The sequence below is a fragment of the Anastrepha obliqua genome, chromosome 3 (assembly GCF_027943255.1).
Source record: "Anastrepha obliqua isolate idAnaObli1 chromosome 3, idAnaObli1_1.0, whole genome shotgun sequence".
Lineage (NCBI taxonomy): Eukaryota > Metazoa > Arthropoda > Insecta > Diptera > Tephritidae > Anastrepha > Anastrepha obliqua.
In genome coordinates, this window is record NC_072894.1 from 143,469,044 (window position 1) to 143,494,872 (window position 25,829).

General features: G+C 39.0%; 1 protein-coding gene across 10 annotated transcripts in view; it reads left to right on the forward strand.

The window, feature by feature from the left end:
• LOC129240267 (IQ and AAA domain-containing protein 1-like) overlaps positions 1-25,829 on the forward strand; it is a 157,893-nt gene that overhangs the window by 58,616 nt on the left and 73,448 nt on the right. For 7 of the 10 annotated variants that reach the window (XR_008582055.1, XR_008582054.1, XR_008582057.1 and 4 more), the window contains 2 exons: positions 6,470-7,056; positions 7,113-7,240. Coding sequence is in view for 6 of the 10 variants with exons in the window: in XM_054875959.1 (XP_054731934.1) it covers positions 6,470-7,056; positions 7,113-7,217 (692 nt within the window). In the remaining 4 variants the exon portion in view is untranslated. Of the gene's footprint in view, positions 1-6,469; positions 7,057-7,112; positions 7,515-7,560; positions 7,705-25,829 lie in introns of those variants that run through there. The other 3 variants (XR_008582056.1, XM_054875960.1, XM_054875954.1) reach the window with 3 other exon arrangements.

A 25,829-nucleotide genomic window follows, 5' to 3' on the forward strand; every position in this document is an offset into this window, starting at 1 on the left:
GTCGATTTCGGTATTTACTGGCTACATTTTGTATTTCCTCTTTTATTGAAGGGATGTCTAAGTCCCGATGAATTTGGGCATTTGTCACGTACCACGGAGCGTTGACTAGGGTGCGTAGAGTCTTGGACTGGAAACGATGCAGGATTTCCAAGTTTGAATTTGACGCAGTACCCCACAGTTGGATTCCGTAAGTCCAGACTGGTTTTATCACAGATTTGTAGAGGATAAGTTTGTTGTCCATTGAGAGGGTGGATTTGCGGTTTAGCAGCCAGTACATATTACGAAATATTAAACCTAGAGCTTTCCTTTTTGTAAAGATATGCGTTTTCCACGTAAGCCGTTTATCCAAACGAATGCCTAGATATTTAGCACTATCACATTGCGGAATTGGAATACGGTTTAAGTTGATTTGTGAGCAGGTGGTTCTTTTTGTGGTAAAGGTGACGTGTTGAGATTTATGTTCGTTTACTTTCAACCGCCAGCTCCGGAGCTATTTGGAGATTTTATTTATGCTTATTTGGAGCATATAAGAGGCTTCCACGGGATCCGCTGCTGTCGCCATAATAGCGGTGTCATCGGCAAAAGTGCCAGTTAGTACACCTTTTGTGGTTGGCAGATCGTGTGTAAAAATTAAGTACAGGATTGGACCTAATATACTGCCTTGTGGGACCCCAGCTTTAATTTGTTGGAAATTGGAAATTTCATTTTCGTAATTTACGTAGAACATTCGTTGGTTTAGATAAGATTTAATGAGCAAATAGGCATTTAGTGGTAATTTCTTTTTTATTTTAAAGAGTAGGCCTTGGTGCCACACTCGGTCGAAGGCTTGTGATATGTCTAGGAAAACTGCTGAACAGATTTGTTTTCGGTCGAGCGCTGCTTGTATTTTTTCGACAAGTCTATGGACTTGCTCAATTGTCGAATGCTCATTCCTGAAACCAAACTGATGTTTCGGAATTATTTGTTCGCGTTCGATAAAAACCATTAAACGTTTAAGGAAGATCTTTTCAAAAACTTTTGACAGTATTGGTAGAAGACTGATAGGGCGATAGGATTTCACTTGATCGCCTGGTTTTCCTGCCTTGAGCACCATTTTAATTTCTGCTACTTTCCATTGAGCTGGGAAAATGTTTCTGGTTAAGCTCGCATTAAACAAATGGGTAATGAAATTATAGGGTTCAGGAGGTAGTTTTTTGAGAATTTCGGCCGTGATGCGATCATATCCTGGTGCCTTGTGATCTTTTAGCTTTTTAATAGTGCTAACTATTTCACTTTTGGTGAACTTCTTCATCGGTAGCTCCATTTGGTAGGGTTCGTTTAAAAAGGCAGCAACAGTGCTGTCAAAACAAAGATCAGCTTCAGTATCGTTTGGTGTAAAAATATCTTTTAGAAATTTAGAAAAAAACTCAGATTTCTCGATTGCGGTTTTCGCCCATGAACCATCTTTTTTACGAAGTGGTGGACGGTGCTCTTTTGTGGTACTTACTTTTTTGCTGACTTTCCACAGGGAATAATTGGTGAGGTGTGTTGGTTCCAAACCCCATAGAAACTGCCTCATTTCTTTGTCGTGTTGCTCTTTCAATAATAAATTTATTTCTTTTGATAATGTATTAAAACGGCTTTTATATTCAGGAAATCTTGTTTGTTGCCATATTTTTCTTGCCTGGCGTTCTCTTTCAGTTTGTTTCTTAGGAAGATACCGATGCTTGAATTTCTTTGTGTACGAATATGAGGACTCACATGAATGGTGGATGACCACGCTGCATCCTGGATGCATTTTGTAAGATATTCGGTAGCCTCGATTATATCTTCCTCGTTTTTTAGAGCAACTTTTATGCCAAGTGTCGACGTCAAAATGGTTTTAAATTGAGTCCAATTTGTACGGTTGTTGGTAAGTTGGCAGTTTTGGGGCCTATTTTCGAGTTTATCATTTATTGTGATTATCACTGGCGAATGGTCAGAAGAAAGATCCAGGCAGGATTTACAGGTTATCTGCAGGTACGATAGACCTTTGATGACACAAAAATCAACAAGGTCAGGAATCTTTTTTGGGTCTGAAGGCCAATAAGTTGGCTCTCCCGTTGAGAAAACTTTCAAGTTCATTGATGTTGTTGCGTTGTACAATTCGCGTCCCTTTGTTGTCGTAAGCCGAGAACCCCATAGTGTATTTTTTGCATTATAGTCACCTCCTGCTATAAAGCGTGCTCCCAGGGTTTTAAAAAACTTAACATATTCTTTATTTTTAATTTTGTGTTTAGGTGGACTGTATATTGCAGAAATAAGTAATGCACCAATTGAGTCTTGTACTATGACATTTGTTGCTTGAATTTCTTCTGTTCTATAATGTGTAGATTCATAGTGCTTGATTGATTTCTTTATAAGAATAGCAGAGCCTCCGTGGGCAGATCCGTCAGGATGCATTGTGTGATAGAAGCTGTAGAAGGGAATATTGAAAAAACTCTTTTTGGTGAAATGGGTTTCTGATACTAAGAAGATGTCTATATCGTGTTTTTGCAAGAAAATTTTTAACTCATTTGAGTGTTGTGACAGCCCATTTGCATTCCACACAGAAAGGTTTAAGGGCATGGAATATGGGGCTTTTGGACAAGACTTACTAAAAGGTTTGTCATGGCAGTCATTTGGCTCATTACATCTCTTAATAGCTCCATCATTTCCCGGATTTCGCTGATCAAGGCGTTGTTTTCGTTGGTGTTTTGGTTTATTTCATTACTAGCAACTTGTGCATACGATAGCTTCTGTTGGTTAAAATTTAGTTGTACTTGTTGGTGGCTTGGATCATTTTGGGCGTTCTGAGATGGCATTATCTTCTTCCTTAGTGCAGGAAAGGAGGTTGCTTGCAGCTTTTTATATACGGTGCATCCTTTATAGTTCGCCGGGTGATTACCCTCACACAGTGCACATTTGACGTCTTTGGATCTCGTCTTTCGTTCGCATTCAGATGTTAAATGATCGCCTGCGCACTTAACGCATTTGGCCTGTCTTCGACAACCAGATTTTGTATGGCCATAGTTTTGGCATCGCGAACACTGTGGCAGGTCGCGTTTTGGCCGAGGGGGTTCAAAAGTAATGCGACTGTGGAGTAAGTTTCTAATATCATAGATTGATTTATTGTTGGGATTTTGCACCATTTCTACGACAAACATTGGAAGTGCTCTTTTGTTTTGAGAGTGTTTCATATTCCATTAAATATATTAAATATATGAATGAAAAATTGAAACTGGTTAAATAATAAATAATTTGTTGTTTTTTTTTATTGAAATATATTTATAAATTCCTGTATTTGAATAAAAAAAATTAAATTAAAAATACTTCATATGTAAATAATTAACTTAAAATTAACTGCAGTATCTAGAAATGCGGGGAAAAATTAGAAATCAACATAAACATGTCCCATAACTATTTTAAATTATACCTACTTTCCTAGCAAAAATAATCGTGCATTTCCCAAGCAGCGTTCGGATCTTTGCCATCGTTGTTATCTTCCGTTTGATTGAAAACCAACACATAACTTAGAACTTTCTTCCACAAAAGAAGAAAACGAATGAAGCAACTGTCAAAAATTCCTTTAAGATAAGAATTACGAATAAGAAGACCAAAGAGTGTCGCCAGTACAGGAGACAAATTCCCTTCTCTCTTCCGCGGACGTCCTTCACCACCGAACAAAATGTTTCCCTTCCAAATGTTTTCGTGTGTAAATGGGCACAATCTCAGATTTTGGGAGGGAAATTTTGTATGGGAAATCGCGCTTTTTAATTACGGATTTTGAGTTAAACGCGAAAAAATAGATCATCTAGATACTTATGTGTATATGTGAACTATTATTATTACTGTTCACGCTGGGTACCTATTTTCATATACAATTTATACATGTATACATACATATATATTATAGTCAGCTCCTTTGCGTGTATTGAATGTGACTACCACGGATGTAAAATTCCACCACGTTTTTCTTATTAATGCTAATACATAACAAAAGCCCATATATACTCGTGAGCATGTATATGTACACCATACCTTTAAGTCATTTAATGGTAGATCAAAATTACTATAGTGCATTCAAATTATTGAAAAAAAAAATTTTAAATTACAAACCTTAAACATATAATAATAATAGTGCAGCTTTAGTCGTTCATCGTTTATGAATTACATTTTTATTACATATCATACAATGGTACTTCCCTTTTATAACGCCAATTCTCTAAAATCGACTTTTGGGCGGTCACACTCTTCATTTTACGCGTTCTAGTTATACGCATAAAACATAGCGAATAATCTTTTTATTATAATCTAGTGGATAATTTCATGGCATTTATTTTTTGAATATGATATCCGGCGTTTGTCCGCCGCGATTACGAGCTACTATACATTCTTGGAGTCCAATTTTTTACTACTTTCTCCAATAAATCTGGCATAATGGCATTAATGGTGACTTGAAAAATGCAATAAATCGATTGTTAAGCGCGATCTATGGCAAGATGTGCCGTCTTGTTCGAATCAAATGTGGTCGAAGTTTAGCTAGTTAATTATTGGAAACAAAAATTTAGTCAGCATGGCTCGATAGCGTTCGTCTGCTAACTGCTAACTGTGAGCAGCTCCTTCCTCATTTCGAAAGAAATAAAGACCAATGTTGCCGCCCTACGTGCTCTACGAACTTCGCGAACAGATTTTTTTTTTTTCTTCAAAGTAAATTTCCACAATTTGGAGGCGTTGTTCTGGCGTTAAACGATTCATGAGGGCTTGGCAAACCTTACTGAACAGTAATGTTAACACAGTTTGCCATTATCAGCTGCCAAACCATAGATATCGAATGCGATAGTTCTCATGCAGCTAAAAACTACCCGACAAAAAATGACACGAACAAAGAAACCACGTTTTGCTTTTCAAAATTAGCTTTTCTCATCAACGTAATTTCCATCAAGAACAGCGCAATCATTCCAGCGCCACTCTAAAATTTCAATATTACTTTTGTAGAACAATTTATCTTTTGCCTCGAAATTGGCCTCAGTTTCAGCGAAAGCCTCTTCATTCGAGCAAAATTTCTTATCGGCGAGCATTTATTAGGTCTGCGATTAGCGAGTAGTCATTAGGAGCCAAATCTGGTGAATACGGTGGATGTGGAAGCAATTCGAAGTTCAATTCATGTAGCTTTGCCATTGTTTTGATTGGCTAGTTACACGTTGTCTTGATGAAACAAAACAGTAAGCAAATGCCGCACCCATTTTGAACAGAGCTATCTCATAGTAAAATGATTATGCAATATAAAGTCAACACGTTCTTTTGATATCCTTACGATGTCAGCTAACCCACGCAACTTAACTTTTCGATGATTCAAAACGATTTTGTACCTTTTGTTTAATGTTTTCTGGTCTTACCGACGTCTTTGGACACCCACTGCGTTGTGCATCATCGGTGTCTCTACGACAACGTTTGAAGTCAGCAAACCATCGTTTTGTTGCTGTTTCTGATGGAGCGGAGTCCCCATAACACTTTTCAAGCCATGGCTTCGCTTGAACGGTATTTTTACCCATCAAGAAGCATTGTAGAATTAATAACAAGAATTAATAACAAATAAATAACAATAAAATAACAAAAATGGGTTCTCTCTTAGCCAATAATTCACGAACTTATGTATAGAATATCATAAAATTTTAACAGCTGTCTTTAGGGTTAGAATTAACTGGAAAAGAGGTGAATAATAAAACTAGTGCCTTCTATGTGTTAGGCCCGGGACTATTCAGCCCATGTGTTAGTTTCAAAATCTTTGAAGGCAAATAAGTGAAAGAAACCTTGGGAACTCATAAGTAATCGGACGTTAATTTGCCTTGGTGGCGAGAAAAGTTTACATTCACCTAGAAACCTAGATATCCCTTCTCAGTTCCTGTGATGTGGTAATCCTAAAATTAAGCGGTTGTGCTAAATAGGTGTTTCAAACTGGACATAGGCACTTCTATAAGCATGCATATGTATTTGTGTGTGTATATTGAATGGAAGATGGCTTATGATAAACTTTTTCATGGTAAGGTAAGTTACGCAATGTAGTAGTTAAGCACAAGCTCAACTTCGATATGTATTTTGACCCGCCGTAACCGAATGGGTTCGGATTCGGATTTGAGGGAGAGAACGTTGGTTCGAATCTCGGTGAAAGACCAAAATGCAGGAAAATTTTTTTCTAAAAGCGGTTGACCCTCGGCAGGCAATGGCAAACCTCCGAGTGTATTTCAGCCCTGCAAAAGCTCCTCAGAAAAATATATGCTGTTCAGAATCGGCTTGAAACTGTAGGTCCCTCCATTTGTGGAACAACATCAAGACGCACCCCACAAATAGGAGGAGGAGCTTCGCCAAACACACAAAAAGGGTGTACGCACCAATTATATATATATATATATAATATTTATTTATTTACTCATATATAAATACACATATAATATATTTTTATATGATGCAGATGCGGTGTTTATGAATCTTAGTCCAGAAAAAACCCAGGCTTTTGGCAATAAAGACTTGAATTACTTAATGCACGTAATTATGAAAGTTGCTAAAGCTTTCCAGCCAACTATAATTTTCATACAAGATGTACACAGAATATTTTGGAAAAAGGTCCCAAAAGATCAAGAATATTTAAATCCTCGATTACTTCAAAAAGCAATATCCACTAAGATATTAAAACCAATAAAAAAAGAGGATAAGATATTGCTTTTGGGTACGACTGATGCCCCTTGGTCTGCAAAACCAAAAATGAAACGAATTTTTCAAAAGGTTTTATTGATACCTAAATGTGATTATGGCACCAGTCTTTTGCTTTGGCTAGAACTTTTAACAAATTTCGCTGGCGAAGATTCCGTCGATGATTATGTTTATTCTGCACTGGCAAAAGTTTTGCAAAATTACAACTCTGGCGATATAACGGATAATGTAGCTGAAACTTTAAATGTCCGACGGCGCATGAAATTGAAATCAGCACCTTTAAATCCTTTCGAATTCATAGAACATTTTATTGGTAGAAACCCACCAATATTCCCTCCTGAAGAGAAGGTACGTGCATACGTATTTGTTTGGTATAACAGAGTTCAAGATTGACTTTTTTCTAGTTACTGGAGAAGTTTCTGAAATGGTATCAAAGAGCCAACAAGCTATGTATTGTAAGAAGGAAGTTTTTGAAGAAAAAAGAACAAAAAAATCAGAAGCGAAGATGATTTTCATGCGCACATAAATATAGGTACATAAGGATAAGTATGCTACGATCAAGAATTAAGTTATTCATGTGGTGAGGAGCTTTTAAAAAATTCCGTGGAAGATAAAATTAAGAACGCTTGTTTAATTAGATTAAAACAAATTATCACTACGAAACGACAACACCAAATGACGTAAAAATTTTTATGCATTCATACTTTCACCCAATGAAGGTTATTATATGATGGAATTCCCTTCCCACAGCTCCCAGGCCGCGCCACCACTCTCATTCGTCACTAATAATCGAATATGTGCTTAAATTTAATCTAAAAAATCTTAGTTTTTCCTATTTCCCACTATTTATAGCACACTCTAGACTTCATAATCCGCATAAGCTGTTCAACTATGACCCAAATGCAAAGTTCAAAAACGGTTTGAGATAGAAAATTAATACAAATAATTTTGATTGATATTTTTCTGACTGGTTGTTTTGATTTTATTCAACGAGGCATAGCAACGAATGCCGGGTATTGTAATATTATGGTTATTAATGAAAAATTATTTTCTGTGAAATTATTGTTTATAATTCTTTTATATAAATATCCTAAATCCCTCAAAACTACTTCTACGCGAGCGGGGCCGCGGGTTAAAACTAGTTTACAATATATACATGCTGTCAAAAAAATATCGGGCATTGTTCGGTTAAAAAGCGCGCGTTACAAATACTATGTCTAAATTTTTTTTGCTGGAATGATGGTACAACTGTCTTATATAGTGTCCCAGAGTTTCAGCGTGATCAGTGAATTAGCTTATTTTTGGCATTTAACTACATCAGTCAACTACAGGTGTGCTCTGTGATTTTCACTATGCAAAGAATTTGTCTTAAAATTTTCTTTTTTGAACGGGATTTCGTGTTCTGAATCGATGAAAATGTTGCAGAAAGTTCATGGCGAGTAGGCCTTGTCAAAAACACGGGTCTACGAGTGGTTAAGGCCTTTGCCGAGGGTCGAGAAGTCGTGGAAGATTTGCCCCGATCTGGTGGCCCATTAACGTCTTCAACGCATGAAAACGTCGACAAAGTCAAGGAAATGGTGCTGGAAAACCATCATTTAAGTTTAAGGGAATTTGTTGAATTTCTTTCAAAACATTCATCGGGAGAAGGTGGCTGAAGACATGCTTGAGCAAGTGAATTCGGATCCAACGTTTATCCATCGCATCATAACAGGTAATGAGACATGAGTGTATGAGTTTGACATGCAAACCAGTCAACAGGCGCTTGATTGGGGGTATCCACATGAGCCGAAATCCAAAAAACCACGTCAAAGTCGTTTTCTTTGATTATCATGGTGTTGTGCACTCGGAATTCGTTCCAAATGGTTCTGCGGTACATAGAGAATATTATTTGGAAGTTATGCGACGTTTGAGAGAGAATGTGTGTAGGAAGGCCCAATTTGTGGAAAGAAAGCACATGGGTCTTGCACCACGATAACGCACCGTCTCACAAGATTCATATTGTGAACAGTTTTTTACTCAAAAACTTGACAAATATCATCGAACAACCACCGTATTCACCAGGTTTAGCCCCCTGTGACTTTTCCTTTTCCCAAAATTTAAATTGCCACTCCACGGGCCCCGCTTTGAGTCAATAGAGGACATTAAGAAGAATTCGGTGAAGGAGCTGAAGGAGTTCTCTTCAAACGCGTTTAAAAGTGCTTTGATGACTTTCCTGATCGTTGGCATATGTGGATGAATAGAGCCTATTTTGAAGGCGACAAAATAAATTTTGATGATTAAACAATTATTATGCGTTTAATTGAACGATTCCCGGTACATTTTTGACAGAATGTATGTGCACAGTAATTTCAGTTTTGGTTGAGTTCTTCTATTTGAATTTACCATAAAATAAGACATGGAACTGTTCGGATTGCAGTTTACAATAAGCTGGGTAATTGTCAAAACGCGTACCCGGCAGTATTGAGTAATATATTATATTTTTTGAAAATAATAGAAATTCGAGCAAAGTTGGCTATTGGAAGAACGATTCGCTAAACCGACTATGATGTACTTAAGAGTAAAGTCGGCTTTATCTTTTTAGTATTAGACTAACTATACAATATCAAATTAAGGGCTTTATTGCCAGAGATATCCAACCACCACGTACGGTGAACTGGTCGGTGAACTGGTCGGATTGGTTAATCAGGTAACAAAAGCCATGAATTGTTCTCTAGAAGCTGGGTGCCCGGTTGTACCCCAAAGAAGAAAGACAAAACCATTTAGGTGGACAAAACAAATAACCTTGTTACGAAAATCCGATAGGACTCTTTTCAATTTGGCCAAGGCCACAAGAAGGTCCGAAGACTGGTTAGCCTACAAAGCTTGACTTAAAAATCCTCAAAAAACCAGTTGGAACTTCGCAACGCCAATTCTGACAAAACTAAGAGAATTGAAGAAACTACAGAAGCAGCTAGATTAAGAAGAATACTTGCAAAGACATCATGTAGCCTGGGCTATTTCAAGGGTCCTGGAAATACATGGAGCTCGTCAAGTAAGAAATCTTTAGGTCTCCCCCTACACGCACAAATGTAGGAAATCTAATGGTTTCAAATGAGAAAACTGAATGGGCTACTGGTATTTTGGCCCGTATAAATCACCAGGACTAGATCGTATTTATCCAGAAGAGTTACAGCAATCATTGGTTGTAAACTTTCCGTTCATTACTGCCATTGTTAGAAGCATCTTGAATAGAGGGTACATTCCGCTAAGTTGGAGGGAGACGAAAGTCTCCTTCATACCTAAGGCAGGCAGATACTCACACACTAGTCCTAAAGTCTTCAGACATATAAGCCTCACGTTTCTCCTCCTAAAAATTCTATAAAGGATTATCGATGAGTGTTTACTGGGCGTCATACCAATCAGCAGGTTCTCCCCGGCACAATACGCCTTCATAAAAGGCAAATCTACAGAAACTGCTTTACACTCGCTGATTCGTGGAAAAGAGCATGGAGGAAAAGAGTTTGAAATTGAAATTTGAAAAGGTCGAGCCAAGGAGCGCCAGGAGATTTGATGGCTCCTTAAACACTCAGGCTAAAGAGCCCATTGTATTTAAAGCTCTGGAAAGGGTGTAGATAGTCAAGGAGGGAAGGAGAAAAGTATCAGAGAAAGAGATAGGAAAGAATAGAGACAGAGATAGAGATAGTTAGTCCTGTGAGAATTCTCCAGATTCTTTGGCAAATCTGTAAATATCCTCCAGTTTTAGACATTGAATATTACTCATTCTCATGACATCGGAACCCAAAACTCGTAGCCGTGCTCTAGCAAAGGCAGGGAACTTGCAGAGAAAGTGCTCAGTGCTATCCGCCTCCTCCAAGCATGACAGGCTGGCTCCTCAGTGATTCCAATGGTGGTCATATGCTGACCTCATGGGTTGTGTCCTGTAATGATACCGACCATCAACCGAACGACTTTTCTTCTAAGTTTCAGTAGAAAGTTTGACAGTTTTCTGTTCGCTTTTTATGTAGATTGCCTGCATAATCGCTGATCCACTTCATGATTCCAGCGGAACTGATTCCGATTATTGACTCTGTCCCCTGTGGAGGCACCGCTGATCCACCGTTGGCCAATTCATCGTTTCCTTGAACACCGGAGTGTCCTGGAACCCTAATAAGTACAAGCCTTTTTTGTCTTGCGACAGAATTAAGCTTCTTCTTACATTCTTGAACAATCTTTGAGGTTGGCTTCGCGTTCTCCAGGGCCTTCAGAAAACAGTTGCTGTTTCCCCCATAGCATAGTGATACTTATTACTATCGTTTAAGTACCATCCGACTCCAGACCCTATTTTATTCATGAACCCATCGGTAAAGAAATTATCCGTCAAACCCCCCTGCATGCATTCTGGATTGCTTCATTGCTCATCTGACATTAAATTACCTTCCAAATGAAACTGTGGGTATCAGGTCGTCTTTAGGTGCCAAAAACAGTGGATACTGCTCAGATAGAAACTTAAAGATTTCTCTGTGTCCCGAAGTTCCGTCTTCGTGCCAGAAACCATATTTATGGAATCTACACATCACATTTGTTGCTTCCTGTTGTATCTTCAGACATTTAGGGCATCACCAGAGGTTGTACTCATGGCACCCGTGATGCATAAACATACACATCTTTGTAGGCTGTATAGTTCCCGGATTGTGGACTTAACCATGCTCCGTCGCCACCAGACCACAGAAGCGTAAGTGGTGATTGGTCTGATAAGTGCTATGTATATATAGGATCACAGCAGGTTTCAGACCCCAAGTTTTGCCAAAGGCTCTACGGCATTGCTGAAAAATCTTCAATGCACGATTCACCTTCAGTGAAACGTGTGTCTCCCAAGTCAGCTTCTTATCCAAGATTACTCCTAGATATTTAACTTCATCGGAAAGACCAAGTGTCACACCTTTCAGTGTTGGAAGACTGAGCCCATTCCAATTTCCGTTTTCTCGTAAACAAGGCTATGGTTGTTTTGTTTGTATTAACGGAAAGACCTTGTCTCATGCACCAGTAATCGATTTTGTCAAGAATCCTCTGCACTTTCGTGCAAAGCCTCGTTAGGGATTTATCCGATGTTAGCGCACAGACATCGTCCGCATATGCTTGGACATGAAAACCGAGTTCCTGCAGAGAGTTTACGACGAAAGGCCACAGCAGCCCTGACTGTGATTAGTTCGTCACTGCTTTCACCAGCGGTTAACAGCCTCTCAGAGAGCATGGAATACATCCATTTTACAATGGTTTGATTAACTCCGTGTCGTTCGGCAGAAGAACATATCGAGCCGAAAGTGGCATTATCAAAAGCCCCCTCAATGTCCACGAACACGCCCATTGTGTATTCGTCAGCTTCCAGCCCGGCTTCAATCTTGCTAACAAGATCGTGTAAGGCAGATTCACATGATTTTCCACTCTGGTAAGCGTGTTGATTTCTACTAAGTGAACTTCTCGGCAATACCCCCACTCGAATATATGTTTCTCCACCACTCGTTCTAGACTTTTCAACACGAACGGTGTCAAACTGATTGGTCTAAAACTTTTTGCTAGGGAATAGTCATCTTTTCCTGGTTTCGGAATAAATACTACTCTTACGCGTCACCATTGGGATGGTATATAACCAAATGCAAGACAGGCTGTGAAGATCCTTTTCAGGGCCTCAATCAGCCTGTCTCCTCCTTTTTTAAGCATTGCTGGATATATTCCGTCAGGTCCAGGTGACTTAAAGTCCTCAAAGGAAGGCAAGGAAGACCTTATCGATTCTTTTGTCACTATCCGACTACCAATATACCAGCTGTACCTAGAGGTCCCACCATTGCTACCGTTATTGTTCATGCTACTTCAGAGAGAGTTCGACTACCCGGAAAATGGGTTTCGAGTAGAGCATTAAACGTTTCCGATTTGGAAATGGTGTGCGAACCATCAGGTTTTCGAATGGAATCCAGCCTTACTGAGCGATCTAGATGAAGGACCTTCCAAAGTGTCACTGTTTCCTTCATTTCTTCGACGTTACTGCAGAAATTTCTATAGGATTCGAGTTTGGCTTTCGTACTATTTTCTTATATTCTCTCTGTGTAAGTCGATGAGTAACCCAGTCCTCTTCTGTTAGGGTCTTTAAGGCCTTATTAAGAAGTTTTCTGGACCGTACACGAAGCTTCGACAGTTCAGGGTTCCACCAAGGAACCGCTTTCCCTTGTCTGATTTGCCTGAGTGGGCACAGTTCCTCAAAGCAATTGATTAAAGTACCTTCGAATTTCTTAGTAGCATCTTCAATCATTTCTGCTGATTTGAGTTTTTTCAGGTTTGGTAATCGCTCGGTTACAAGCTCACCGTACCTGTCCCAGTCCACATTTCGGGGATTCCTACCGGAAGGTATTGATATTGTATCAATTCCCAGTCAGAATTCGATATGACGATAATCAGAGAGAGAGTCCTCTTCCGAAACTCGCCATCGGTTGATTTGATTTCCAACTGACCTATTGGTAAGTGTTAAATCAATCACCTCTTGTCTCCTTGTGGTCACAAAAGTTGGTTTGTTACCAGTGTTTTGAATGACCAAATCGGATGACAGGATAAAATCCAGTAACTTGAGATCTCTAGGGTTGCATTTGCTGCTTCCCCATACAATGTTCTGTGAATTTGCATCACATCCCACTATTAGCCCCAGAGTATTACATTCTGCATACTTGACCACTTCTCTAGCCACCTCTTTGGCTGTAAAGAGTCGTAGGGTAGGTAGGCCGAAACTATGATAGCTTCGACACGGTTCCCACTTTTCAAGTACTTTATATTTGCAACAACGATATCTCCGGAACATAGCTCTTTTAACATCGTGTGTTCGATCAACCTCGGCATGATAATACATGCTCGCGGTCTCACATTTCCTTCACAATGAAGTATTTGTCCCCACGACATAGCACCTAGACCACAGATACGTTTGTGACATACGCATGGTTCTTGTATTAGTATTATGTGTGGGTTTGTTTGTAGTTTTGCATGCCTACGGCACAAGAGAGCCGTAGACGCTTTGCTATGCTGCGTAAATATTACTTCAGTCATGAGACAGAGTATATTGACGCTTTGTCCTCCACCTTATCCTGGAAACGGAAATGGATTCGCCACAGATGTAGGTTAGGACGGCACCCGTACTTCGACTTCAGCAGTATACTCTCCAGAGAGTCGTGTCAAGATCTTTGTTCTGAACACGGATGCGTGTGAGGAGTTCTGCTGAACTACAGGAAGGACCCGGAATCCAGACACTCGCTCGTACCAGCCTTTCTTTGCTACTCTCAACAAGAATAAACTTGCTGTTTTCGCAGGCTGGAATCTTTGCTATCTCTTTTTCTAGCCATTCTCGGGAAAAAGCATTGGAACAGTGCACCTTTACGATGCCGTCCACCACGCTTTTCCCCTCGAAAGTCGGCGCGTCTTTCGACTCACTGATAGTTTTCCAAAGATAGCTGTTAAGATAGTCTTGTTGCCCTTTGGACAGTAGACCGTCTTGTTTGTCGGTATGTATCTGCACCGTCATTGCCTTTGCTGCCATTCTCGCGAATAATTCGCCAGACGTTGACAGAAGAATGTCATTAGACATTTGAGGCCCCTTAGCCTTCGCCTTGTCAGGCAAACGTTTGTCTGCCTTGGATTGGGTCGAGGATGCAGGCATTTCTGAATTCCGCTTCTCGAATTTCCTCTTCTTTGCCTTTCTCCTCTTCCCGGTCGTTGGGACAGACTCCGTTTCGTTTCCGGAAGAATGCAACGTTACAGAGGAACCCTCTATTCTGCCACGCTTTCCCGTTTCCATTACAGGTGTCGAAGTTGACGGAGCTTGAGTACTTACCTTAGCTAATGCCTCGGTTTTCTTCGCCTTCTGTTTTCTTCGTTTGATCTGCCTTGCAGATTAGATCAACTCCTGCGTTCGAATCTCCAATAACTTCAGTCTTTTTACCGGTACTTACCTAATTCGCACCAGGTTTGACCGTTGTCAAAGACTTACTCGGTACCAGAGATCCATCTGAGTCTACTGAGGGATTGTCCGCCATCTCCACATCCTCCACAACTTATTCAGTTGTTTCGGATCGTTTCGATGACGGTGTATCGCTCAAACTCACTCGGCTCTCCATTGGCATAGTCAATGTGCCATGTTTCACCACAAATTTTAAATAATGATTTAAATGTACAATAATGAACAAGTAATAATTAATGAAGTTTTTAACGCAAGAATTAACAATTTAACCAAGCTATGAAATCAGTTACTAAACTCGATAAGAAGAGATACTTATGTAATAAGTAAAATAACACTGAATCTCGAAAGTATAATAAGAATTATCAAAGAAGAATTAATAAATATAAAGTATGCCATTCAATGGGCAAAAATTGGAATCATTAATACAACATTATTGAATAAAAGAGAAATTGAAATAGCAATTACGAAATTAAAAGAAGAAAAAATGCGATTCGCATCAATTGAAGAAGCATTCGACTATGCAAAAGTTAATGTAATAAGTAAAGAATCAAGAATTTTGTACTTGGTAAAAATACCACTTGGAGGATGGTTCCATGTGTAGAAGTCCACGCAAGTGGGGAAAGTTACTGATCGCCATTCACTTGGGAATGGCCAGGACGATTCTTCTGCATATGGTTCAAGCAGCTCACAACGGCCGGGATTAGCCCACGTATCCTCTGGGTAGCTTCCGAACACCCGTTCGGGAGTGAGCTAAAGTGAGAAGGCGAAACATTCCAGGATAGCTGGTTGTGCGTTGGGTTTGGGACCCGCCACTTAAAAATCCCCCCCAATGAAAACTTTAAAAAAGCCTCGGATGAGACCTCCCTATACTGATGACGACCCCTGCAAACGAACTAAGGACTATGATTTGAGGGCATGCACCTGGAATGTCCGGTCCCTTAATGGGGAAGGTGCCTCTGCCCGGCTGGTTGATGTCCTCGTGAGAGTAAAGGCTGACATCACTGCCATCCAAGAGATGCGATGGACGGGGCAAGGAAAGAAAACCATAGGACCTTGCGACGTCTACTACAGCTGCCATGTAAAGGAGCGCAAATTCGGTGTCGGATTTGTTGTGGGAGAGAGACTTCGTCGCCAAGTACTGTCGTTCACTCCGGTGGACGAGCGTCTCGCAACAATCCGCATCAAAGCACGTTTTTTTTTTTTAACATATCGCTAATTTGCGCCCACGCCCCGACGGAAGAGAAGGACGATGCGACCAAAGATTCTTTCTATGAGCGCCTGGAACGTTCCTATGAGCGCTGCCCCCGCCACGACATAAAAATCGTGCTTGGCGACTTCAACGCCAGGGTGGGCAAGGAGGGAATTTTTGGTCCCACAGTCGGAAAATTCAGCCTGCACAACGAAACATCCGGTAACGGACAGAGGCTGATCGACTTCGCCGGGGCTCGAAACATGGTAGTCTGCAGCACCAGATTCCAGCATAAGAAGATTCACCAAGCCACCTGGCTGTCTCCTGATCGAAAAACACGAAACCAGATCGATCATGTTGTGATAGATGGAAGACACGCTTCTAGTGTATTAGATGTACGTACGATCCGAGGACCCAACATTGACTCGGATCACTACCTTGTTGCAGCCAAACTGCGCACCCGCCTCTGTGCAGCAAAAAACGTATATATACCTACGCAAAGAATGTTCGACATCGAAAAGCTGCAATCACAACAGACAGCCAGAAGATTCGTCACTCGACTTTCACTCCTGCTCTCGGAGAGCACTGCCCAACAAACCGGCATCCACGAACAATGGAGCAACATTTCTCGTTCTCTACGTACCGCCGCCGAAGAAGAAATCGGATTCCGGCGAGCCCGAAAAAACAATTGGTACGACGAGGAATGTCATGCTGCCGCAGAAAGAAAGGATGCCGCCTATAGAGCCACGCTGCGATCGGGCGCAACGCGAGCCATGTGGGATCGCTACAGAGAGCTGAAAAAGGAAGAGAGACGTATTATCCGAAAGAAGAAACGAGAGGCCGAAATACGTGAGTGCGAAGAGCTTGAGATGCTGGCCAACAGGAACAACGCCCGAAAATTCTACCAGAAAGTTCGGCGGCTTACAGAAGGTTTCAAGACCGGGGCGTTTTCCTGTAAGAACAAAGACGGCGAACTGGTGACTGACGTACAGAGCAATCTTAAATTATGGAGGGAACACTTCTCGAACCTATTGAACAGTGACAGCTGCGCATGTCACCGAGAAAGTGAAGATCCCGATACCCCAATCGTTGACGACGGAATTGTCGTTCCGTTACCCGACCATGACGAGGTGAGAATAGCAATATCACGGCTAAAGAACAACAAAGCCGCTGGCGCCGACGGACTGCCGGCTGAGCTATTCAAACATGGCGGCGAGGAGCTGGTAAGGTGCATGCATCAGCTCCTATGCAAAATATGGTCGGATGAAAGCATGCCTGCCGATTGGAATTTAAGTGTGCTCTGCCCAATCCATAAGAAGGGCGATCCTGCAATTTGTGCCAATTACCGCGGGATTAGTCTTCTAAATATCGCCTATAAGGTTCTAGCGAGCGTATTGTGTGAAAGGCTGAAGCCGACCGTCAACCAACTGATTGGACCTTATCAGTGTGGCTTCAGACCTGGAAAGTCTACCATCGACCAAATATTCTCAATACGCCAAATCTTGGAAAAGACCCATGAAAGGAGAATCGACACACACCACCTTTTCGTCGATTTCAAAGCTGCATTCGACAGTACGGAAAGGAGTTACCTGTATGCCGCTATGTCTGAATTTGGTATCCCCGCAAAACTAATACGGCTATGTAAGATGACGTTGCTCAACACCAGTAGCGCCGTCAGAATTGGGAAGGACCTCTCCGAGCCGTTTGATACCAAACGAGGTTTCAGACAGGGTGACTCGCTGTCGTGTGACTTCTTTAACCTGATGTTGGAGAGCATCGTACGAGCCGCAGAACTTAATCGCTCAGGCACAATTTTTTATAAGAGCGTACAATTGTTGGCGTATGCCGATGATATTGACATCATCGGCCTTAACAACCGCGCTGTTAGTTCTGCCTTCTCCAAACTGGATAAAGAGGCAAAGCGAATGGGTTTGGTGGTGAACGAGGACAAAACGAAGTACCTCCTGTCTTCAAACAAACAGTCGGCGCACTCGCGTATCGGCACCCACGTCACTGTAGACAGTTATAATTTCGAGGTTGTAAAAGACTTCGTGTATTTAGGAACCAGCATTAACACCGATAACAATGTCAGCCTTGAAATCCAACGTAGAATCTCTCTTGCCAACAAGTGCTACTTTGGACTAAGTAGGCAATTGAGTAGTAAAGTCCTCTCTCGACGAACAAAACTAACACTCTACAAGACTCTCATCATGCCCGTCCTAACGTATGGCGCAGAAGCTTGGACGATGACAACATCCGATGAAGCGACGCTTGGAGTGTTCGAGAGAAAGATTCTGCGTAAGATTTTTGGACCTTTGCACGTTGGCAACGGCGAATATCGCAGACGATGGAACGATGAGCTGTATGAGCTTTACGACGACATAGACATAGCGCAGCGAATAAAGATCCAGCGGCTACGTTGGCTGGGTCATGTCGTCCGAATGGATACAAACGCTCCGGCTTTGAAAGTATTCGATGCGGTACCAGCTGGTGGTAGCAGAGGAAGAGGAAGGCCTCCACTGCGTTGGAAAGATCAGGTGGAGAAGGACTTGGCTTCACTTGGTGTGTCCAACTGGCGCCGGTTAGCACGAGAAAGAAACGACTGGCGCGCTTTGTTAAACTCGGCCAAAATCGTGTAAGCGGTTATAGCGCCAATTAAGAAGAAGAAGAAAAATACCACTAACGAGTAACATTACTTTTAAGAATATTTTAATAAGAGTAAGTTAAGAGAAACAAAGAAATAATCAAACATGATTTTGAAGAAATATTGCAAGACAAAAATGGTATATAGTATGTATATGGTATTAAAGATAAATGTACGAAATACAATGTTATAAAAATTTGTGAAAGAAACAAAGTAATTAACATTAGTATAAGTAGTCAAAAGTTCAAAGTTGAAGTGGATACATTTGTACCCGGGTGTGTGTTCTAGGGTTAATACTGAACTGACTGCCAACATATTTGACAGTCGTATTTATACTTATACGCCATCTCACTGTTCTAGGTACACGACTTGTATATTAGTTTCTTTGTTTGCTGTTTAGAAAAAACCACTTATTTTTCTTAAAATATGTTTATCTTTTGTTATTCTTAAAATGTGTTTGGAATTGTTCAGCCTTGCATGATTAATTTATTATTTGTGAAGGAAATCATTCCTTAACTCTCCTCTTCCTATATTAAATCGTCCGGATTTATACCGCATTAATGTTTGTTCCTTGTTCTTACCTCAATAATTTTTACAGTTTTCATTATAGTGTAAATATTATTGCAAAGGGCAATTTCCTTATCGGTGAAAATTTTTACCTGCTTAGTTCTAAGTGGTGTGAATTTAAATAGTCTACAATGATTATTTATGATAGGATATTTGTAAATAGCAATGTTAGGATTTTTAGTTCTTATTAAATATTTGTTCGTATGATGTGGTAATTTTTTGTCAATTACACTGCGTTACAAAAACGAACTTTTTTTCTGTCCTATGAACCAAATATACTTTTTCGGAAAGGGGAGAAAAAATAACACGTGTATCGGCGATTTTCATGTACACGTCAGAATTTTTTTTTATGTATAAAATATAGAGCTCGTAGTCCGCCAGTGTGAAAAACTTTGGATCAATTTTTAACCCTTTTTCCGTAATCCAATCGCGCTGAATTTCTGCAGGCAGACTCGTGGAAATGTTTTTATTATGTTAAAATTTTTTTTATCAATTCTCAGATTTTCTTGAATTGTTTTTTTTCTAAAAAAAGAAACATACGAAGGCATGAAATTAATATTACAGCTGATGAACTACCAAGAGCATAATTGGAAAATATGCTGCGATCTAAAAGTGGTCGGATTACTCATGGGTGTTAAGCGTGGATTTCCAATCCACCAGTGCTTTTTGTGTACAGGGGAAGGTCGCAAAAGAGATTAGCATTACACTGAATTTAAGTGGAAGCCGCGAACATGCTACAAAGTAGGCGTAGAAAGTATAGAAAATCTACTATTAGTGCAGCCATCTCAAATCATTTTGCCATCACTACACCTTAAGCTTGGTGTCGTATCAAATTTTGTTAAAAAACTGGATCGTGAGGGCGAGGCGATTGCAAGTTTGCGTAATATTTTTCCAAAACTGAGCGGCGCAAAGAGAATGCAGGTATTTTTTTTACGAAGGCTTTTAGTAATTTTATTTTTTTAATGATGTGTATAATTTAAGGTGTTTTCAGTAGTCCGCAGATAAAAAAAATAGTTGCAAGTTATGAATTTTGAACAACGTGCATGGAAAGGCACAGTTGCCGTTATTGAGCAGTTTCTTGACAACAAACGAGCTGACAATTATAAAAATATTGTTGCAGAAATGATTTCGGCATATGGCGAAATGGGCATATTAATGTCGCTAAAGATCCATTTCCATCATTTAGATTGTTTCCCTGGTGATTTAGGAGCTTGTAGCGATGAACTAGGCGAAAGGTTCCATCAGGACATTGCGGCTATTGAAAAGCGCTTTAAAGGACAAGACATTACGCATATGCTTGGCGAATACTGTTGGTCTATTTGTCGCGATACTGACACAAATGCTTACATACGCAAAAATAAAAGGCCTAAGTTTCTTTAAAAGCATTAAAATTTTTAATGTAACAATTTTTAATTTTAATATAATAAAATTAATAAAAAAATTCGGGGTTTTATATCTCTATTGTAATGCGGAGGGAAATACCTTTGTTTTGATACCCACATCGGCATATCTCATGCAATTTTTTTTTTTATGTCGAACAGGTGGCAACCCTGTGAAACATTGTCAGTGGCAACACCTAGGTGAAAAGTCTAGAAATGTAATACACTATCTGTGTGCCCAATTTCATTCAAATCCGTTAAGCTAATCCTAAGATCGTGTGGCTATACAGATATGCATACAAGAATTGCTCGTTTAAAGTTATAAAATACAAAAAAAAAATTGTGACGTGTACATGAAAATCGCCGATACACGTGTATTTTTATTTTTTATCCCCTTTCCGAAAAAGTATATTTGGTTCATAGGACAAAATGTGTGTAACGCGGTGTTAGTTACGTAGAATAAAAATGTGAATTCGTCAAATAAATATGCGTCGTCGGTTCTAGTTAGAGTATATTTCTTGTTAGTTATGGTTATTATTTAGATGCCTTCTTCTGCTTGAATTGCGATTATGATGAACATGGCTAGTAATATCAAGTAATTCATTGTCGTCTTCTGTAACTGTGTAATTTTTTCCGTTGTCTTTGTGAATAACTTTTCCCTCCTTAGTCAAAATCGAGTCCTCACGATCTTCCTGCACTACGTACTTTTTGTAACGACTGTCGCTTTTACTTCTGATGTTAGTCCTTAACACCAATATCCGGTCTCCTGATTTGAAAGTTCGGTGTCTAGTTCCCTGGTTTAGACGTTGTAATGTTTTCTCCTATGCGTCTTTTAATTTGTTTACCATGTCTTCCTTGCTGTATGTTATTAGGTTAAAATGGTTTTTTGGTTTTTTTTTCTGTGACGGTATGGGTTGTGTTGTACAATTCCTTTACAGCTACAAATAGCTCCTCGGTTGCTGATGTTGAATTCTTTAGTTTTACTATTCTTGCCAACTCTGATATGGAATAGTGCGTTCATTCTACCTGACCGTTTGCCTTTGATCTATTTATTGGTGTCTGTATTTTGTTGATATTGTATTTTATACACATTTGTTTTAACATTGGTGTATTCAGAAAACTTTCGTTATCTGTCATGAGTCGTTTACAGTTCGGAAAATTGTTGATAAGAATTTCTTCTACTCTTTTGTCCATTTCGGTTTTTGAGTTTAATTGTCTGATAGGTATGTATTTTGAGAATTTATCTATTGCTACTAAATATGTTTTGTGTTTATTAAAATAAATATCTAAATGTATGTATTCCCCTGGTTGTGATGGTACGTCTGATTCTTTTAATGGTTCTCTTGTGGGATTCCGTTCGTATTTGCCGTAAAGACAAGCTGTGCACTTTTTACCACTTATGCTTTGCATTGTTGTTTTATGTTCGGCCAATAGTATTGTTCTAATACATACAATACAACATTATTTACATTATTTTTGTATCCACTGTGTGCTCGCTCGTGTGTTTGTTTAACTAATTCTAACTGTCTATCTGGTTGTGTTATGTCTTCGAGTTTATTTGGTGTATATACGAATTTTATATCTGTGAACGTGTTTTTTATAATTTGTCCGTATCTAAATAAATCCTCATCTGTTGTATGTATTGCTGCAATTTTTTTCGGCTGCAAAAACCTTTTTAATTCGGATATCAGATAATTTTCGTCAGTAAAGGTTATTGTTTGACATATTTTACTTTGAAATATGATACGCGAACTTGTCTCATTCTTTTGTGCGTTTGGTATCAATTCTATTTGGATACCGTACGCATTTTGCGGTTGGCGGTCAGATGAGTGTACAGTACCTATAGAAGATGTGATAATTATTTGTCGTGATAAGGCGTCAGCTATAACATTCTGTGCGCCTGGTTTATACACGACTTTTGCTCCATAATCTTCGATAATATTTTTAACACACTTTTATTAGGTCGGGTTGTATGTATGTATGTATGTATGTATGTATGTATGTGTGTATGTATGTATGTATGTATGCATGTAACGGAATCTTTGAGTTTAATTTTCACTGGCTTCTAAAAATCTGATCGACTTGAAATTTTGCACACCTATCAAGGACCGATGACAATGCAATAATTCGATAAAAGTTTTCCATTATCCTTATTAGGATTGCCAGGATTAATATTTTCTTTTTTTTACCTGTGAGCAAAAAGTAAGGTGAATTTGGTTGTAAAATGAAAAATCTTTTTTTATTCTTGTAAATCAGTTTCTCAAGCTCCCTCCACGAAATAAGTTCTTCATCCCGATTACTTCTTTATCACGGCCGATAACTGCATAGCTTTAGACTCACAGTCGATAAGAAAGGAATTAAATATAACACGAATATATCGAATCATTTATTCACTGACTGCAATGATAACAATAATTTTCATTCATAATAAACAAAAAATAGTTTAAAGAAACTAAAAAACACGCTTTTTTGCTAATCGAACTAAAAAGTAGAAAATAAATTTTAATGACAAAGAGACCTATAATGAAGTAATAGCATATCGAACGATCAGTCATAGTCAACTACCTCAGAACAGAATTATAACAAAAATTAAGGTACAAATAGAATAATTCAAATTAGAGTTAAAAGCGTGGGATGCTTGATATAGTAAATATTACAATCATTCTATTGGCAACTACCTATGTACAGAAGGTTATGAAAGTGAAGCAAAATGCACCCCACGCTTTTAATTCTAATTTGAATTATTCTATTTGTATCTTAATTTTTGTTATAATTCTGTTCTGAGGTAGTTGACTATGACTGATCGTTCGATATGCTATTACTTCATTATAGGTCTCTTTGTCATTAAAATTTATTTTCTTTTTAGTTCGATTAGCAATAAAAGCGTGTTTTTTAGTTTTTTTAAACTATTTTTTATTCCATCTCCTTAGTTTATGATTCGGATTCCTATACGATATGACGTAAGTAAGCGATTGATGGTCGGTATATATGGTTAAGTCGGCTTGCCGTATATGTAATTTCGTAATTTTTGTAGCGACCATATAATAGCGTTGGTACTATAATTTTGTTCTGTGGTACTGAGTTTTCGTGATAAAAAATAAATTGGATTTTTATTTTGACTCAATACAGCTCCAATGGCTATATTGGAGACGTTTGTAGTGAGCTCAAAAGCTTTCTCATAATTTGGCTGATATAATTCCACCTGCTCCTTTAAGCAGTTTTTCAGTTTATTTATGGCTTCTATGGCCGTTTGGCGGCCGCCGTAGCCGAATGGGTTGGTGCGTGATTACCATTCGGAATTCACAGAGAGGTCGTTGGTTCGAATCTCGGTGAAAGCATAATTAATAAAAACATTTTTCTAATAGCGGTCGCCCCTCGGCAGGCAATGGCAAACCTCCGAGTGTATTTCTGCCATGAAAAAGCTCCTCATAAAAATATCTGCCGTTCGGAGTCGGCTTGAAACTGTAGGTCCCTCCATTTGTGGAACAACATCAAGACGCACACCACAAATAGGAGGAGGAGCTCGGCCAAACACCTAACAGAAGTGTACGCGCCAATTATTTATTTTATTTTTTTTAAATTTAATTAAATCTAAAATCTATAACCACACGTCTTTTGGGGTTTCCGCTCTCATCTATACCTTTCTTATGTACGGTTAGCATGGGTGAATTGTATGGGTTGTAGCTTTTTCGTATTATTCCCTCTTTCAATAATTTGTCAATTTCCTTATTTACAAATTCTACGTCATTTATATTACTTGTATATTGTTTGGTCCAGATAGGCTCCTTTGTATCTGTCCGTATGCTAGCTTCAATCCTTGTTGTGAAGGGTAACGGTCCTATGACATTATTGTCCTTCATTAACCTATCGATTTCTGCTCTATACGTGTCTATCCCTATAGTGTAATTTGCATATTTTTTTACCTAATTTCCGACTTTCTTAACACCTCCAATGCCATCTAGTTCAAATGTATAACCACATTCAATTTCTCTATTCCGTTCCATCCTAGTATCAAATCAAATCCATTTATCTTATCTACCTCAAAAAAATCTAAATCTTCATTCATAAACTTAATAGTTTATTTCGTATCAATTATAGAATTACCATGCATTATATTAAATTTTAAAGTTTTCTGAACCTAGTTATGGGTTGCATCTGTATCTATAATTTACTTTCCCATCATTCATTACTATAGTGGGCAACCCGTTTATTAGTTTAAATACCTAATTATTAAATGATTTTGTCTACCTGTCTCTACAATTGTGCTAGAGTTGTCTTCTTCGGATGTTAAGTTGTTGTTCCACATGAGTTTTGGTTGTTGGTATTGATTGGTGGACTGGCCACTGTTACCTCGTGGTCTTTTCCAATTTGTATTGTTTCTATTCATGTCGTAGTAATGGTTTGATGCTGAGTTGGTTGCTTGAATGATGTGTTTCCAGACGTTGTGTCCATGGGTTCTGGTTTTGGTAATTGTGATGGCGGCTGGTTATAGTTGTATTTCTGCTGATACATGGGACGTCTTTGGTGATGTTGTTTCTCATAGTAGTGTTTATTGTTGGTTGAATGAATGCTCTGTTGTGCATAGCGTAGACATAACTTTCGATGTTCGTCATCGTGCTCTATGGTACGGGCTACTGCAAATGCATGCTCTAAATCCCTTATAGGATTTCCGTATAGGGTGGAACGAATATATGAGTTATTCATTCCATCCTTAAACACTCTTACCGCTTCTTACCTTGTGTGAGTCTCTTCATCTCGTCCTGCAACACATATAAAGGTCGTTGATCAGCATAGGCATATTCCAATCTATTCCTGATTGCAACAAAATTAAAGATTGTGTTATGGTTGGTCAACACGTCAGCTGCTGCACCTTGTATTTTAGTTTCTATAATTGATAGAGCTACTACGTATCTGTTGGGATCCCTATCATTACTAATTCCATCCATAAGTGGAATTTGGAAATGTTGCCGTCAAATACCGGTAGTGCTTTAAAAACATCCCGGTTGACATCGGTTGGATTGGTATAAGTTATGTTGACTGGTTCCAATCGTTCTACTGTTTGTGGAATCATCGCTGGTTTCACTTGGATTTGATCTATCCGGGCTCTTAATGTTGTATTTTCTGCTTGGATACTCTGGAGCATTACTTGCAAATTTGCCATCTGCTGAATCATGGTGTTCACGTCGATTTATTCCATAACGTCAATGGTATCCAAATTTCTTCGTGTATTAAGTTTATTATGTTTCTCCAAAGATTTTCTCATCTGCTTCTTTCTATGAGAATTAGATCACTGTTTTTATTTTTTTAATGGAAGAAACACGAATAGTTTTTCTATCACTAAATTTTTTATTTCTTTGTTCACTGTATTTT